Source organism: Ornithorhynchus anatinus, chromosome X5, assembly GCF_004115215.2.
Source record: "Ornithorhynchus anatinus isolate Pmale09 chromosome X5, mOrnAna1.pri.v4, whole genome shotgun sequence".
Taxonomy (NCBI): domain Eukaryota; kingdom Metazoa; phylum Chordata; class Mammalia; order Monotremata; family Ornithorhynchidae; genus Ornithorhynchus; species Ornithorhynchus anatinus.
The window spans coordinates 22,371,894-22,387,410 of NC_041753.1; the positions used below are offsets into that span (position 1 = coordinate 22,371,894).

A 15,517-nucleotide genomic window follows, 5' to 3' on the forward strand; every position below is an offset into this window, starting at 1 on the left:
TTGGAAAACACCGTTCGGCCAGCCTGGAAGCGCCATCCGCGGACCGACGAGCCGACGACCGACCGTGGCGTCGCGGGTGCTGCCGCCAGCCCCCCGGCGGGGAGCTGTCCGTTGGCCGGACAGAGGGTATTCCCAGCCGGGGCACCCCCTTCCCTCTCACCTCGGCCGCGGTGGTTCCAACCGGCCGCGAGGGCTTGGGCGTTGGCCTCCAGGCGCCACGTGACTGGCCGTTTCGCGCCTTTCCCGCCCAACCGTCCGAGGTGAGGGAACGGATCGGAGCGCTCGGTCGGGACTCGAGGGGGAGCGGCCCGAGTTGGGTTCGTTGTCTTCAGGTAAAAGCCACTGGTCGAAAGGCAAGCCGGAGGGATGCCCCGACGTCCCCCCCCCCCCTTCCTAACCGCCTAAAATAGCCATTTATTCCTCAGGCTCGGTAGATTCTTCGAGAAGGGAGACCTAAAGTGAGGCGACGATCGCCAGGCCACCTCAAGCGCTTAGTACAGTACCCTGCACATAGTAAGCGCTCGATCATTTCTCTTAGACGAATGAATGCCGCCGCCCTATTGATTTTATTAACGAGGTGTCCATCCCCTTGATTCTATTGATCGTGATTAAGTTGTCTTGTTTTTGTCCATCGCTGTCCTCCGATTAGACCGTGAGCCCGTCAATGGGCAGGGATCGTCGCTATCCGTTGTCGAATTGTCCATTCCAAGCGCTTAGTCCAGTGATCTGCACATAGTGAGCGCTCAATAAATACTACTGAATGAATTTCCCGACGGCTCCCATGCCACCGAAGATGCCGTCGGTGACGAGAAGACGGTGGATTTCTTCAGCTTTTATTCATTCAATAGTATTTATCGAGAGCGTACTATGTGCAGAGCACTCTACTAAGCGCTTGGAATGGATAATTATTTTACCATACTGACAGTTGGCCCACGGTTCTGTTTATTAATTAAATAGTAGAACGAGAAGCAGCGTGGCTCAGTGGAAAGAGCACAGGCTTTGGAGTCAGAGGTCATGGGTTCGAATCCCGGCTCGGCCACTTGTCAGCTGTGTGACTTTGGGCAAGTCACTTAACTTCTCGGTGCCTCAGTTACCTCATCTGTAAAATGGGGATTAAGACTGTGAGCCCCAAGTGGGTCAACCTAATTCCCCTGTGTCTACCCCAGCGCTTAGAACAGTGCTCGGCACATAGTAAGCGCTTAACAAATACCAACGTTCATTGAGGAACGAACAAGTCGGCAACAGATAGAGCCAGTCCCTGCAGTTTGACGGGTTTACGGTCTAATCGGGGGAGACGGACAGACAAGAACAATGGCAATAAATAGAGTCAAGGGGAAGAACATCTCATAAAAACAATGGCAACTAAATAGAATCAGGGTGATGTAACCCGCTGGTCGGTAACAGAGGCACCGGGTTACGTTGGTTAGGAGCAAAAAATGAGGAGTTCGCCCTTGTGCCACGCTCAAAGCGATGAATTCGAGGTTGGTGGCGTAGAGCGTTCTCCAGCCCGCGCCGCGGATCGGGACGGTTAGGCATTTTCCGGAACTTCGACTGCTGCTCCGCCTACATAGTAGATTGGATGCGAACGTTGCAAGAAAGCGAGGAGTTGACACCAAGGTTGCTGAGTGCTTCTGAGACAGGGAGGAGGGTGGTGTTCTCGACAGAGGGGAAAGTTACGAGGAAGACAAGTGGGTGTAGAATGGCAGATGAGCTCAGTTTTAGATGTGTTAGGGCTGGAGGGCTATCTGAGTGAAGATGTCCTGGAGGCCAGAGGAAATATGGCAGATTGTAAATTGGAGGACGGGTTGCAATCAGAGTTATAGTTTCGGGCACCATCCATGTAGAGGTCCTCTCTCTCTTTTATGGAAGATCACCAGGGGCAAGATGGGAAATTTCAGCTTTTCTCTGGGACTCAAAGCTCATTGTTTAGCCAGGGAAAAAATACTCCATCACAGGGCAGAGTTGGGGCTGTGCAGGCTGTGGGCCACCCAGAAGCTCCACAGACAGCTTATGGAGTGTCTAACGTTTTTCCTTCCTCCAAAGGAGGTCTCCAGGCCAAGCAGGAGTCATTCTTTCTCCATTGGAAAGCACTGACAAAGGAGGCTGAAGCCCGAGCAGATATTTTACCTGGTGAACGGCTGGTACTCTTACACTGTTCAATTTGAGAAGGAAACCGAGAGCCGGGAACTCCAATAATGAAGAGAGAAGTCTTTATGGGCAGAAACGCCAGGACAAGAGATAGGGAAAACGAAGCTGCCAAAATGACGAAAATGGAGCAGGTCTTATTGCCGAAGGGCAGGGCAGATCAAAAGCCAAACCCCACTAGCCCTTCTGCTGCCTCAACTGTGACATGTAGGGATTCTTCCTCCAAACTGGTGAGTCTATAGATGTGGATGGTTGAGAGCAAGAAGGTTGCTGGGGTGAATACCATTTACTTTTCAATGTATTTTTCTTTTGAATTGTTGAGGTAAGTCCTCTGCAGGAAATTCAAGAGATAACACAGTGGTAAGCCGCCCTCCCCCCCAATCAGATATTGTCCCCGTGGTTAAAATTTCCTGTTGACAGTAAAAGCAAAGTAGTCGTCAGGTTAGATTGTGCATTTGTTTTGTGACGGTGTTTTTTCAGAATGCCCTCGTATAATAAATTCTTGGTGTGCTTGCTCCACTAAACCATTGCAATTGTTGAGGAGGGAGATAATTAGTCCAAATTGTTTTTGTCTCCATTTGCATAAATCAAGAATCAGGAGTTCTCAGACTCCCCAGAATCGATTATCATGAAACCATGGAATAGTATATGAATTATGCTGATTAAAGACTGGGGAGATTCTAATAGTTGTAGTCCTTAAAGTAGCATTTTATTCTTCAGAAACGTTTTGGGCATGGAGGTTGAGAGTTGGCGACCTTTAGGTAGGATCCAAAGAAGTGCTCACCTAGTTGTGTATTAAGTGTAGAATAGCCCCTACAAAAGATTCTTCACTTAATGCAGTGAATTTTTCGAATGACCCACCCCGTTCACACAATTTACAATAAAGCATTTTATTTAGAGGACTCGGACTTTTCTGTAAATTGCGCTCCTTGGGTGGGGCTGTCATTCCTCCTTCAACAGATTTCCTGCAGCTTTAGTCCACCCCTGTGTGCTCAAGCATAAATTCGCCGGTTAGACCGGTTGCCAATTTAATGGCACTGGCTCCACCCCATCGTGGATTCGAAATTGTGTTGGAGTAGAGGACGATTTGAATATATGTGCCTCAGTTGCTCTTAGAGGGTGACGTTGTGGCGTGGGGCAGGTTTTTTTTTCGTGAGAGCATGAGGAATGCCAACATTTGGCACGATGAATGCTCTGGCCGACCCACGGGTCTGTCTCCCACAGAGGCCACAGAACCCTAAGAGGAGCCCGGTGATGGTTGGCAAGGGTCCTGACCTCCAAGCGGCCCAGAAGACCAAGGAAAGCAGGTTGTTGCACGGTAGACCCGGGAAAAGTAATCTCGAATGCAAAGCAACAAAAGGGAAGGTGGTGAACTTTCCGAAGGGCCCTTCAAAAGCTCAGCCAGTCAGTACTAGCACTTCCATTGCCACGACTAAGGCGCAGGGAATCACTTCCAGCAGAGAGGTGAGGATGGAGATGTGAGCTGTTTATGGTTAAAAAAAAAATTCACCTTCTTTTAATTCATATTTTGTCTTGAATTCTTGAGCAAGTACTCCACAGGTAACACTGACTCTGCCACAGTGCGAGGTACTAAAATTAGGACATAATGTCCATGGTTAAAAGTTTCCGTGCATGGCAAAAGTCCTTTAATTGTCAGTTTACTTTGGACATCTGTTCTGTGGTGTTGCATTTTTCCGACTGCCCTCCTGGGATCAATGTTTTGGTCTGATGGCACTGCCGAACTCCTGGGATTGTTGAGGAGGGACATAATTTGAATAATTTGCTTTTGCTTTCATTTGCATAAATCAAAAACCCAACTGAAAAACAAATCGTTTTATTAGTGGGACCCTGAAATTCTCTGTGAACAGCAGTGCGGGGTCACGGATGTGGTTCTGGAAGATTTGTTGTGACGTCTCGCTACCCCTGTGCTGTCGTGCACAATGTCCCCAGCTAGAGCAGTTGTGCCCTCTCAATCATTCTGGCTCCATCCCGTTGTGGGTTTGAAAGCGTTTGGGGTAGGGGCCGGCTTGAATGTGTAAGCTTAGGTTTCCTTTTACTACCTAACCTGGTTAGGTAGGTGTGAGGCAAGTTTTCCTTCCCAAAAGAACCTGAGAAAAGCCACTACCAGGGCCACTCAGTGGTCTCTCCAGTGCAGGGTTCTATCTCACATTGGCAACAGGACCCTGGGAGGAACCGGGTGCTGGTCGGCAAGAACCCTGACCAGCAAGGGGCCAAGAAGAAGATGAAGGAAAAGAGGCCGTGGGATGGCAGATCCGAGAAAAGTGATCTGGAGAGTAGAGTGGCCAAAATGATGAAAAAGGAGGGCACTCGGGTAACTAAGTCAACCAGTGCCAGCATTTCTGCCGCCTCTGATCGGAAACAGCCAGGCACTTCCAGGAGCAAAGAGGTGAGTGTAGAGATTTTAGAGCAGTGTATAGTTAAAAAAAAAGAAAGAAAAAAGGTCACTATGGTGAGGGCACTTTTCATTGCCATTTTTTCTTGAATTGTTGGGTCTAGTTGTGAAATTGTCCTAGGGTTTGCTAGTTCTGCAAACAGCAAAAGTTCTATGTTTATCAGGCTGCTTCGGGCAGGACCCCCAAACCAATTATTCTGATACGATGCAAGATTAGAACATTGTAGGGATTTCACTGATGAATGAATCACTGATTTATTCACACGGGTTCCCCCAATGCCAACTTCTAAAAACTTGTTGACCCTTCAGAAATCTTTTGAGCCTTGGAGTCGGAGGTTGATGGACCTATCTGCAGGATGAAAAAAGGCATTCAGCTGGTTGGGTGCAAAGCACCCTGCAAAAGGTGCTGTATCCAATTCTTGGATTTTAAATGGTCCACTCCCTGGCCATAATTTATATAAAGCATTTTACATTGGGGACCCTCTGATTATTATCATTATAACCGTTATTATTCTGCCGTTGATGATGACCATCATTATCCATATTATTCTAAGAGAGCGTGATCTATGCCATTTACTGGATCCTACGAATAGTCCGTCGGTATCAGTATTCTGTCTCCACAATTGGCATCAGGACTCTTCCAGGAACTGGGTTTAGGTTAACAGGAGCCCTGACTTCCAAGTGGGCAAGAAGAATATAAATTTAAATAAGTCGAGCAATGAGGTTTATAAGGAAAGCCACAAGGTAAATGAACCTGTGGGAGTTATCACTACGGGGAAGAATGTCGAGTCATCAGCCGAGCATCGCGAGCAAATTCACTGCCCCAAATGGGTCACGTGGAGACTATGACTCCGAAGAGTTGAGTCTATGAATGTTGGAGGCTGTCTTTTAAAAGACTTTTTATCCTGCAGAAGGCTTGTGGAAATTGAGGTTGTGGGTTGAGGACCCAAGTGCAGGTTCCAAAAATGCCTCTGGCTAGTTGTATGTTGAGCAGTGAGTATCTCATTCAGAAGGTTTTTCATTAAATGCATTGTTTGTATGTTTGTTTTTTACGGTCCACCCTTTGCCCGCAATTAAAAATGCATGATTTTAATGGTGGGACCCTCCAAATTCTCTTTAAGGTGCATTTCTGTCTCTGGGTTGTCATTTCTCCTTCAGCAGATTTATGGTACCCGGATGTTCGTGCACAAAGTCCCCGGTGAAGCAAGTTGCCCTCTAAATTTCCCAGCGCCCAGCCGATTGAGGGTTAGAGAGGGGGTTGGGGTAGAGGAGAGGACGGCTCTAATTTGTGAGCCTCGGTTTCCTTTCACAACCTAACCTGGTTGGTGTGAGGCAAGTTTTCTTTTCCAAAAGAACCTGAGAAAAGCCATTGCTGGGGCCACTCGATGGTCTCTCCAGTGCACGGTTCTATCTCTCACAGTGCCAACAGAACCCTGGGAGGAACCAGATGCTGGTTGGCAAGAACCCTGACCAACAAGGGACTAAGAATATCAGGGGAAAGAGGCCGTGGGACGGCAGATCCGAGAAAAGTGATCTGGAGAGAAGAGCAGTAAAAACGGAGATGATGGTTTCTCCAGGGAGCACTCCAAAAGCTAAGCCAACCAATGCCAGAACTTCCACTGCCTCAACTCCGACACAGGCAGGTACTTCCAGCCAAAAGGTGAGTGTAGAGTTGTGAGCACTTGGCAGTGGAAAGGTCATTAGGGTGAGCACACATCCTTTTCATTGACATTTCTTCCAGGAATTGTTGGGTAGTTGTGAAATTGTCTCAGGGGTTGATATTTTCATAAACAACAAGAGCTCTATTTTTGTCAGGCTAGTTGGGGCAGGACCCCCAAACCAGTCATTGTGAAGTGATGCAAGACTGGAACGCTGTAGAGATTTCCCTGATTTATTCACTTGGGTTTCCCAAATACTGACTTTTAAACACTTGTTGACCCTTCAGAAATCTTCTGAGCATTGGAGTGGGGGTTGAAGATCTACTTATAAGTAGGATCCCCAAAAAAGTGTTCTGCTGGTTGTTTGCAAAGCATAGAGTAACTCTGCAAAAGGGACTTTATTCAATGCATAGATTTTAAGTGCTTCAATCTCTGGGCATAATTTACATGAAACATTTTACGTCAAGGACCCTCCATCTATTATCACCGTTTGGATTATTAAGATGATGTTGATGATCCTCTTGGTTATTCTTATTTTTATATGAATATGAGATATGCCTCTACTGGGGCCAAAGAACAGCCCCTCCGTGTCAGTCTTCCGTCTCCACGATTGGCATCAGGACACAAGGAGGAAATGGGTGCTGGTTGACAAGAGCCCTGACCTCCAAGCGGGCAAGAAGAAAAGTTCACATAGGCTGAGTTACTATGTATATAAGGAAAGCCATGTTGTAAGTGAACCTGTGGGAATGATCAATTTGGAAAAGAACATCCTACTAGTGGGCCCTTTGAAGTCATGTGCCGAGGACTGCTAGCAAATTCACTGCCTCACCTTTGTCACATGGAGTCAATGACTCTAAAGAAGCAGGTCTATGGGTGTGGTAGGCTGTCTTAAAAGATTGTTTATTCTTCAGCAATTTGTTGGAAATAGAGGTTGAGGGTTGAAGACCTAAATGCAGGATCCAAAAATGCCTCCGGCTAGTTGTATGGTAAGCAGTGAGTATCCTGTGCAGAAAGTTCTTCACTAAATACCTTGATTTTTTCTTTTTTAATGGTACATCCTTTGCCCACAATTGAAAATCCAGGATTTTATTGGTTGGACCTCAAAATCCTGTGTAAGGTGCATTCCCAGCTCCGGGTCGTCATTGCTCCTTTGGCAGATTTGTGGAATCTGAATGTTCATGCACAGAGTCCCTGGTGAAACAAGTTGTCCTATTAATTTTCCTGGCTCCTTCCCTTTGAGGGTTAGAGAGTGCATTGGAGTAGAGGAGAAGACGACTCTAATGTGTGAGCCTCAGTTGCATGTAGAACATAATGTAGTTTCTTTGAGGGACACTTCTTTACATAAGAAAGTAGCATGGCCTAGTGGGTAGAGCACGGGCTTGGGATTCGGAAGGTCATGGGTTCTAATCCCAGCTCAGCCACTTGTCTGCTGGGTGTGACCTTGGGTAAGTCATTTCACTTCCCTGTGCCTCAATTCCCTCATCTGTAAAATGGGGATTAAGACACTGAGCCCTTGCGGGACAGGGACAGTGTCCAACCCCATTATCTCGTATCTACCCCAGAGCTTAGAACAGTGCCTGGCACATAGCAAGCACTTAACAAATACCATTAATGTTATTATTAGTAGTAGTGGTAATAATAAATAATGGTACTTGTTAAGCACTTACTATGTGTAGACCACTGTTTTAAGCGCTGGGGTAGACACAGGCTAATCGGGTTGGAGACAGTCCCTGTCCCACGTGGGGCTCACAGTCTTAATCCCCATTTTACAGATGAGGTAACTGAGACACAGAGAAGTGAAGTGACCTGCCCGAGGTCGCAGACAAGTGGCAGAACTGGGATTAGAACCCAAACCCTTCTAACTCCCAGGCCCATGCTCTATCTACTAGGTCACGTAGACTGTAAGCTCATTGAAGGCAGGGAACGTGTCCATTGGCTCTGTTACACTGTATTCTGCACAAATGTGATAGATTGATGAATTGATTGTTCCAAGAGCTTGGGAAATGCTATTTTGGGGGGTAGCTGATGGCCCATCCAGCCCAGTGTTCTGTCCTCATCAGGAGCGAAAGGAGACTCCGAAGAAACGTGTGATGGGTCGCAAGACTGCTGATCCCAAAGCAGTGGAGAAGTTAAATAAATCGGTGACAAACTTCAGGAACAAAAAGGAAAGAGTAGGGCAAAGGAAAGCTGTGAATAACATTTCGGTTTCCAAGCCAAACAGTGGAAGTACTTCTACTGCCTCAACTTCATCACGTGGAGCCTCTAGCTCCAAAGAGGTGAGTCTATGGAGGTTGAATGCTGTCTTTAAAAAAAAAAAATGCTTTCCCTACAGAAATCTTTTCAACAATGAGGTCAAGAGTTAATGTCCTGCATGCAGAAGCCTAAAAAACATATTCCACTTGTTTTGTGTTAAGAATCGGGTGACCCAGCCTGAAGCTCCTTCACCTAACTCAACAGGTTTTTTTTTAAAATGGTACACCCTGTGCATACAATTAAAAATAAATCATCAGGTTAAAGGGACCCTTTAAATTCTCAGGAAATGGCATTCCTGGCTGGAGGTCATGGTTCTTCCTTTGGCGGTTTGACCAAAGCTGGCTATTCAAGCACAGAGTCCCCAGGGAAGCCGTGGTCCTTTTAGTGGCCCCGGTTCTATCCCATTGAGGATTTGACTGTGGGTTGGAGTTGAGGAGGGGATGCCTTGAAACATGTGAACCTCAGCGGGTTGGTGAACAGAACGAAGTTTGGGTGGGGGAAGTGTCCTTTCATCTAAGAGCTTGAGAAATGTTAGTAAGCAGACGGTCCATCCAGCCCAGTGTTCCGTCCCCGTCAGGAGCAAGACAGGGTTCTGAAGAAACTCTCGGTGGTTCGCAAGACCCCTGAGTTCCAAGCGGTGAAGGTGAAGTTGCGTGAATTGATGATGAACCTCAAGAGCAGGAAGGAAAGAGAAGAGGCAAGGAAAGGTGGTAAAAATGGTACTAAAAAAGTGACCAATCTACGGAAGGACAGTTCCACTTCCCAGCCAAACAGTGGTAGCCGCTCCACCGCCTCGCGTGGAGCCTCTACTTCCACAAAGGTGAGTGTGCATGTTGAATGCTCTTTAAAAATAAATCAATTAATACATCTCCTTTGGGAAACCTTTTGGACCTTGAAGTTGAGGATTGAAAACCTCAATGTTGGATCAACAAAAGTCTTCAGCTAGTTGTGTGCTAAGCACAGAGTAACCCATGCCAAAGGTTCTTCACTTACTGAATTGAATTTTTCAGTGTTACACCCTGGGGCCACAATTAAAAATGAACCATTTGATCGGGCGGGGTTGGGGGGGTCCTTAAAGTTCCCTGTAAAATGGCATTCTTGGCTGGGGGCTGTCATTTCTCCTTTGGCACTTTAACCAAACCAGGACGTTCACGCTCCAGATCCCCGGCATGGTGAATTGCCTCTTCGGTGGCCCCGGTTCCACCCAATCATGGGTTTGAATGTCTCATGTAATAGAGGAGAGAATGGCTTGAATATGTGAGCCTCGGTCGCTTATAGAACATAACATATTTCGTGTGAGCGGGGTTTCCTGTCAGTCAGTAAGAACATGAGAGATATCATTATTTGGGGCACCCATCGGTCTGTCCAGCCCAGTGTTCTGTCCCCTCTTGGGCAATAGAACACTTAGATGAAATGTGTGATTGTTGCCATGAAACCTGACCTCCGAGCAGTGAAGAAGTAGATAATTTAAGAGCAGCCCGACGACACTGCCTCTGAGAAAAGAGGTAGGCCAAGTAAAGATGATAAAGTTATAAATATGGACCAGACAGATCTACAGAATGACATTTTGAATTCCCATGCAAGCAATGCTAGCACATCCATTGCCCCAGTTCTGTCACATCGAATCTGTATCTTCAAAGAGGTGACTCTACAGTTGTTGAATCTTGTCTTTTAAAAAGCAATTTACCCTACAGGATTCTTTTAGACATTGAGGTCTAGGGTTGATGCTGTACATACAGGACCTGAAAAGAAGTATTTTGCTGGTTCTCTGCTAAGCATCAAGTAACTCAGACAGAAGGTTCTTCACTTAATGTACTGAATTTTAGTGTACTGAATTCTGTATGGTACAACCTGTGCACCCAATTAAAAATGAATCAGTTTACCGGCGGAACCCTCAAAATTCTCAGGAAATGGAGTTCCCGGCTGGGGGCTGTCTTTCCTCCTTTGGCAAAACCTGGTGATTCAAGCACCAGGTCCCCCGTGAAGCACCTTGCCCTTTCAATGGCTCCAGCTCCATCCCACTGTGGGTTTGACAGTGGATTAGAGGAGAGGAGAGGTGCCTCGATTTTGAAAGCTTCAGTGGTTTAGTGAACATCATGAGTTTTGGGTGAGGGAAGTGTCTTTTCTCTTAAGAGCTTGAAAAATGCTAGTTTTGGGGGGTAGTGGATGGTCCATCCAGCCCAGTGTTCTGTCCCCTCAAGGAGCAAGACGAGGTTCCGAAGAAACGCATGATGGCTCGCAAGACCCCTGACCCCCAAGCAGGGAAGAGGAAGTCAGGTGAATTGATGATGAGGAACGGAAAGGAAGGAGAAGGGGCAAGGAAAAACAATAAAAGTGCAGCTACAGAGCCAACCATTCTACTGAAGAACATTTCAGGTTTCCAGCCGAAAGAGGGAAGCTATTCCACTCCTTTAGCTCGTTCTGTGGAAGAGTTGTGCAGAGACGAGGTAAGTCATGAGATCTGAGCTGTTTGGAACAAGTAGGTCATCTTGATGAATGCTCTTTATTTTCATCCTTTTAAGTGCTCCATAGGTATCTCAAGATCCATTGTGGTCAATGGGTAATAAAATTGGGGCATTGGCCACTGGTTAAAATTTCAATAGTATAATCAGCGCTCCATATTTTTCAGGTTACTCTGTTAGTCTCATTCGTGGATATGTCGTTTTACGACTGATCTCATCTGATAAGTGTCTTCATATTGTTGCACTGCTAAACTGTGTGGATTGGGTGAACAATGATAGTCAGAAATTGTTTTTGCTTCCTTTTGGGTGAATCACTAATTGTAAGGTCTTAGGACCCCCCCCCCCCAAAAAAAAAGATATATGGAATGATGCAAGATTGGAATGTTGTAAATACAATACTGCTTAAGGAAGCATTGGGTTATTATTCATTTTAGTTCCCAGAGTACTGTCTTTTAAAGAAACTGTTTATCCTTCAGAATTCTCTTGGAGATCAGAATCAAGGGCTGGTGATCTATATAAAGGACCCAGAAAAACAGATCTGATTGTTACACTTAGATTTCAGTCATTTTTTTTCCTTTCTTATTAAAGCGGCCACTCCTCCAAGGCCACAGCTTCTACATTTCAACTGAACTGGGTGAGAAAATCATCCGGAGTGAAATTTTCCTCTGTGGTCCATCCTCTGTGCTGTACATTCTGGAGAAAGGTGAATTTTCGCATTGGATTGTTAGATCACAACAGAAATTCATCCCTTTCTCCGATAATCTTCTAGAGAAATATGGGTGGTCATTAAGAGTTCTTCTCAACTAGTTCCACATTAAGTACAGAGTAACCAGTTCCAGAGGTTCTTCGCTTAATGCGTTGATTTTATTTTTAATCATCCGCCCAGTGCACATAAAAATAGAGCATTTTATTGGTAGGACCCTCAAAATTCTTTGGAAATGGCTTGCCTGAACGGAGGCTGCTCTTCCTGCCTCTGGCAGGTTTACTGTGCACTCAAAAACACAGCCCCCACCTCAACCAATTGCCCTTTCAGTGAACCTGGCTCCTCCCATCATAAATTCAAAAGTGGGCTAAAGTAGAAGGCAACTTAAATGGGTGGACCTAGATTGCTTGTAGACCGTAACCTACAGTATCTATTTGCATAATTGCCCCTTTTTTGCATATTTTTGAAACCCCAAAACCGTGGAGGGCTCATCGTGCAGGGAATTAAAAGTAATAAGGAGATTAGGAGAAAAGAAAAAAACGAAGAAGAGGAGGAGGAACAGAAAAAGAAGGTAAAAGGGCACTTGGGCCCGCTTCTCTTACTTCTAGTGCCGTGTACAACAAATTATGGTAACCACCTCCTCTCTTCTCCTCTTCCTCCCCCTGGGTGCTCCCTGTGAGAAGAGGAAACTCCTCCTTAGTTGCTGCGAGTCTCCCGTATCCGTGGCTTTTTGCATTTGGTTCTTTCACGAGCCCACATCATGGGCGCTCCCATCTCAAAGATGAACACTCCTGGTGGCATGAGTCTGGGTTCTCGGCTGGAGCTCATTCTGACCCTTCTCCTCTTCCTAGCCCAGCCCGTGTCGCTATCACTGTTTACAGAAATATTCCTCCATTTATTCCTCAAAGTTCAGGGCAGGGAACGGAATGGAAATTATATGTGTAAATACAGTGGTTCATATGCGATGTTTTGTTTGTTTTTTGGGGTTTTTTTACATAACATGAGAATTCCAATATTAGGCCCTATGCCTGGTCCCTCCAGTCCATTGTCCCCAACAGTGGCAGCAAGACCTTTGGAAGAACCATAAGAAGAATGTCATCCTTGAGAGTCAAATGATAAAGAACATACCAAATGACAGCCTTACTTTTTCCCTCCACACCCCACAGGTTCCCTCTTGTCACTTTCATCGTGAATAAGGTCATCAGTGAATTCATATTCTACAATCCTCTCTACATCCTACTAATATCCTCACTTGTCTTAGGAACACATTCCAGATGTTTCTCCATCCATTTCTGTCATCTCCTTTTTTCCAATTTCAGCCGTGGCCCCCCCGTCCCGTTGGAGAAGCGCGGGATCCTAGATTCACCTTATTCACACCCTTCCCTAGTGTGTAAACGCTGTTCTCCATCCTGCTCCCCTTCCCTTCTTCCCTTTTCCTCTGCTAGATATACAGCGATGAGAAGGTGGTGGTCGTTAAGGACAATTACGCCCCAATCCCAAACCACTGGCTAGTTTTATCGAAAGAACCCATCAGTGGTCTTGAGGCTGTAACCAAAGAGCACATAAAGCTAGTCAAGCATATGCAGGCTGTGGGATGGAAGCTGATCGAGGGCTGCGCTGCCTCTGACCATTTCCAATTCAGAACTGGTTTCCACACTTTACCAAACATAAGGTAAGATTTCCATGCCACTGGAATTTCTTTAAACCACACAAGGTATTCCATACCGTAGAGATGGATTTCTTAACTTCATTGGGGCAAGAACTGTGGTTTTCTTTTTCTCCTTTTTCACTGTTAGCCCTTTTCATACTGAGTCCAAAGCTCATATTTCAGAACTTATGAGCAACAGAGAGGTTTGGGTCTCTCTTTTGGAAGACAGGAATATCGACGAGCTGTAAGAATTGTAACAGAGACTCCGGCCATGCTATTTTAAAAGCAACTTCAAAATTAAACACTTCCCAAGAAGTGGCTTTTGGGGACAGTGTTATGTTGATTATGATTATGGTATTTGTTAAGAACGTACTATGTGTCAAGCACTGATTGCTGGGGTAGATACAAGTTAATCAGGTGGGACCCAGTCCCTGTCCCACTTGGGGTTCCCAGTCTAAGTAGGAGGGGAAACAGGTATTTAATCCCCATTTTACAAGTGAGAAAGTTGAGACGCAGAGAAGTTAAGTGACTCGTCCAAGGTCACACATCAGGCTAGTGGTAGAGCTGGGATCGGAACCTGTGTTCTCTGATCCCCAGGCCCATGCTTTTTGCACTAGACCACACTGTTCTTGTCCATTCGGATCACCTGATTAAAATTCAGTCTTGTAATAGTAATATGCAGTGATCATAGTCTATAGTGTTGACAGCCCAGCAGATGTAAGAGTCAAAAGGTATAACTGGAAGAAGAAACTGTTAAGAGCTACAGAATCAATGCATTTGATTGTTTCTCCTCCACAGACATATACCTCTTCATGTCATCAGTCCGGATTTCATTTCTTCTCGGCTGAAGGATAAAAATTATTTCAATATAAAATGTTTCCTGGACTCTCAAGGTAAAACATTTTTTATTTGGTTCAGGCATTCATTTCCTTCTTTCTCTTAATGTCCAGTTGGACCTGAAATAGAAATGAGCAGATCGACTGCGAGTTGGCCAAAAAATGGAACCAAGAAAGGGAAAGACTGGGTTCAGCTCTGGGGCAGAACCAAGCATAGCGACAAGAGCCGTAGTGTTATATTGCTTCCCTTGCCTTAGGCTTCCTCTTGCTGTTTCTCAGTCTTGGCTGCCATTGCTCTAAATGTTTCCCTCAAAACCAAATCCCACCTCCAGGCACCTCTCTCTGATTGGACTAGATGTGGGGGCATATTTTGTCTGCTTTTTATAAAAAATACTGTAGTGAGTTTCTCCTGGAAAGAATTCCTTTTGAAATTTGATCCCTCTAAGGTCCAATCCATTACTCTGGTTAACAAATCAGCATAGGGTCAGCAGACCCTGAGACGTCAGATAGCACCATGTTTCCCAGTCCTATCTTTTTTTGTAGTTTTTTCTAAATTTTTGAATGGTATCTGGTAAGTGCGTACTGTGCACCAGGCACTGTGCTAAGCCCCAGAGTAGATACAAGCTAATCAGGTTGGACACAGTCCATTTCCACTTGGGGCTCACAGTATCAATCCCCAGTTTACAGATTAGGGAACTGAGGCACAGAGAAGCTAAGTGACATTCCCAAGTTCACACAGCAGACAAGTAAGGCAGAGCCAAAATTAGAACCTAGGTCCGTCTGACTCCCAGGCCCATGCTCTATGCACTAGGAAACACGGCTTCTCTGTTTTCTCTCATGGTGTTTTTTCTTTCCTATGCCTTGTTTTGTTATTCCGCAGTAGCCAGGGTCTCTTTTATCCACAGATGTAATCAAGATTCTAGAGAACGATGGAAAAGTGAATACTTCAGGTTGAGGTTTCTCTTGCTCCTGAAGCTGCCTTGTGAAGCTGCAAAGCGAAGCCATCCACTCTGAACCAGTTAAAAGAATCTTGTGTGTACCTTGTCCCTCATTCACTGTGCCAATTGGAGTTCTCTAGTTTGTTGTTAGTACAGCTGAATTGGCATTTATTTCTTAAATAGTTGGATGATCATTTACTGATTAAACTATAAAGGCATCATTTTGAAAGAACCCGTGTCTTTCTTCTGGTCTTGAAGATGCATGATTAGCACTTTGATTCTCACCCGACAGCACTCGTGTAACATAGCCTTCTGCTCTGTTCTGTCCCCTATATGTAATTCAGACTCTTGACAGTAAGATTGTTGTGGGCAGGGGATATGTCTGTTAAATTGTCATATTGTACTCTCCCACGCTCTTAGTACAGTGCTCCGCACATGGTAAGCGCTCAATAAATACGATC

At 45.5% G+C, this 15,517-nt stretch overlaps 1 protein-coding gene across 4 annotated transcripts; it reads left to right on the forward strand.

The window, feature by feature from the left end:
* The first annotated feature begins 242 nt into the window (after nucleotides 1–242).
* On the forward strand, nucleotides 243–15,288 carry LOC103170907 (nucleolar and coiled-body phosphoprotein 1-like). Of its 4 annotated transcripts, XM_029055056.2 has the most exons (11): nucleotides 243–332; nucleotides 2,044–2,375; nucleotides 3,370–3,609; nucleotides 4,325–4,552; nucleotides 5,979–6,218; nucleotides 8,277–8,492; nucleotides 9,047–9,289; nucleotides 10,671–10,916; nucleotides 13,080–13,306; nucleotides 14,081–14,175; nucleotides 15,024–15,288. In XM_029055056.2, exons 2-11 carry the CDS (start codon nucleotides 2,196–2,198, stop codon nucleotides 15,071–15,073), a joined length of 1,965 nt encoding a protein of 654 aa, XP_028910889.1. In that variant the 5' UTR covers nucleotides 243–332; nucleotides 2,044–2,195; the 3' UTR covers nucleotides 15,074–15,288. The 4 variants fall into 4 exon arrangements, with proteins under 4 accessions (XP_028910889.1, XP_028910891.1, XP_007668823.2 ...); XM_029055058.2 differs by lacking the exon at nucleotides 9,047–9,289; XM_007670633.3 differs by lacking the exon at nucleotides 4,325–4,552.
* The last annotated feature ends 229 nt before the right edge of the window (nucleotides 15,289–15,517 follow it).

What these genes read in the sequence shown, in the direction of transcription:
- LOC103170907 (XM_029055056.2), top strand. Translation starts at nt 2,196, where the DNA reads ATGAAGAGAGAAGTCTTTATGGGCAGAAACGCCAGGACAAGAGATAGG. An exon ending in CAGGTACTTCCAGCCAAAAG is followed by an intron (nt 6,219 to 8,276) that starts GTGAGTGTAGAG and finishes TGTCCTCATCAG; the next exon opens with GAGCGAAAGGAGACTCCGAA. An exon ending in AAGAGTTGTGCAGAGACGAG is followed by an intron (nt 10,917 to 13,079) that starts GTAAGTCATGAG and finishes TTCCTCTGCTAG; the next exon opens with ATATACAGCGATGAGAAGGT.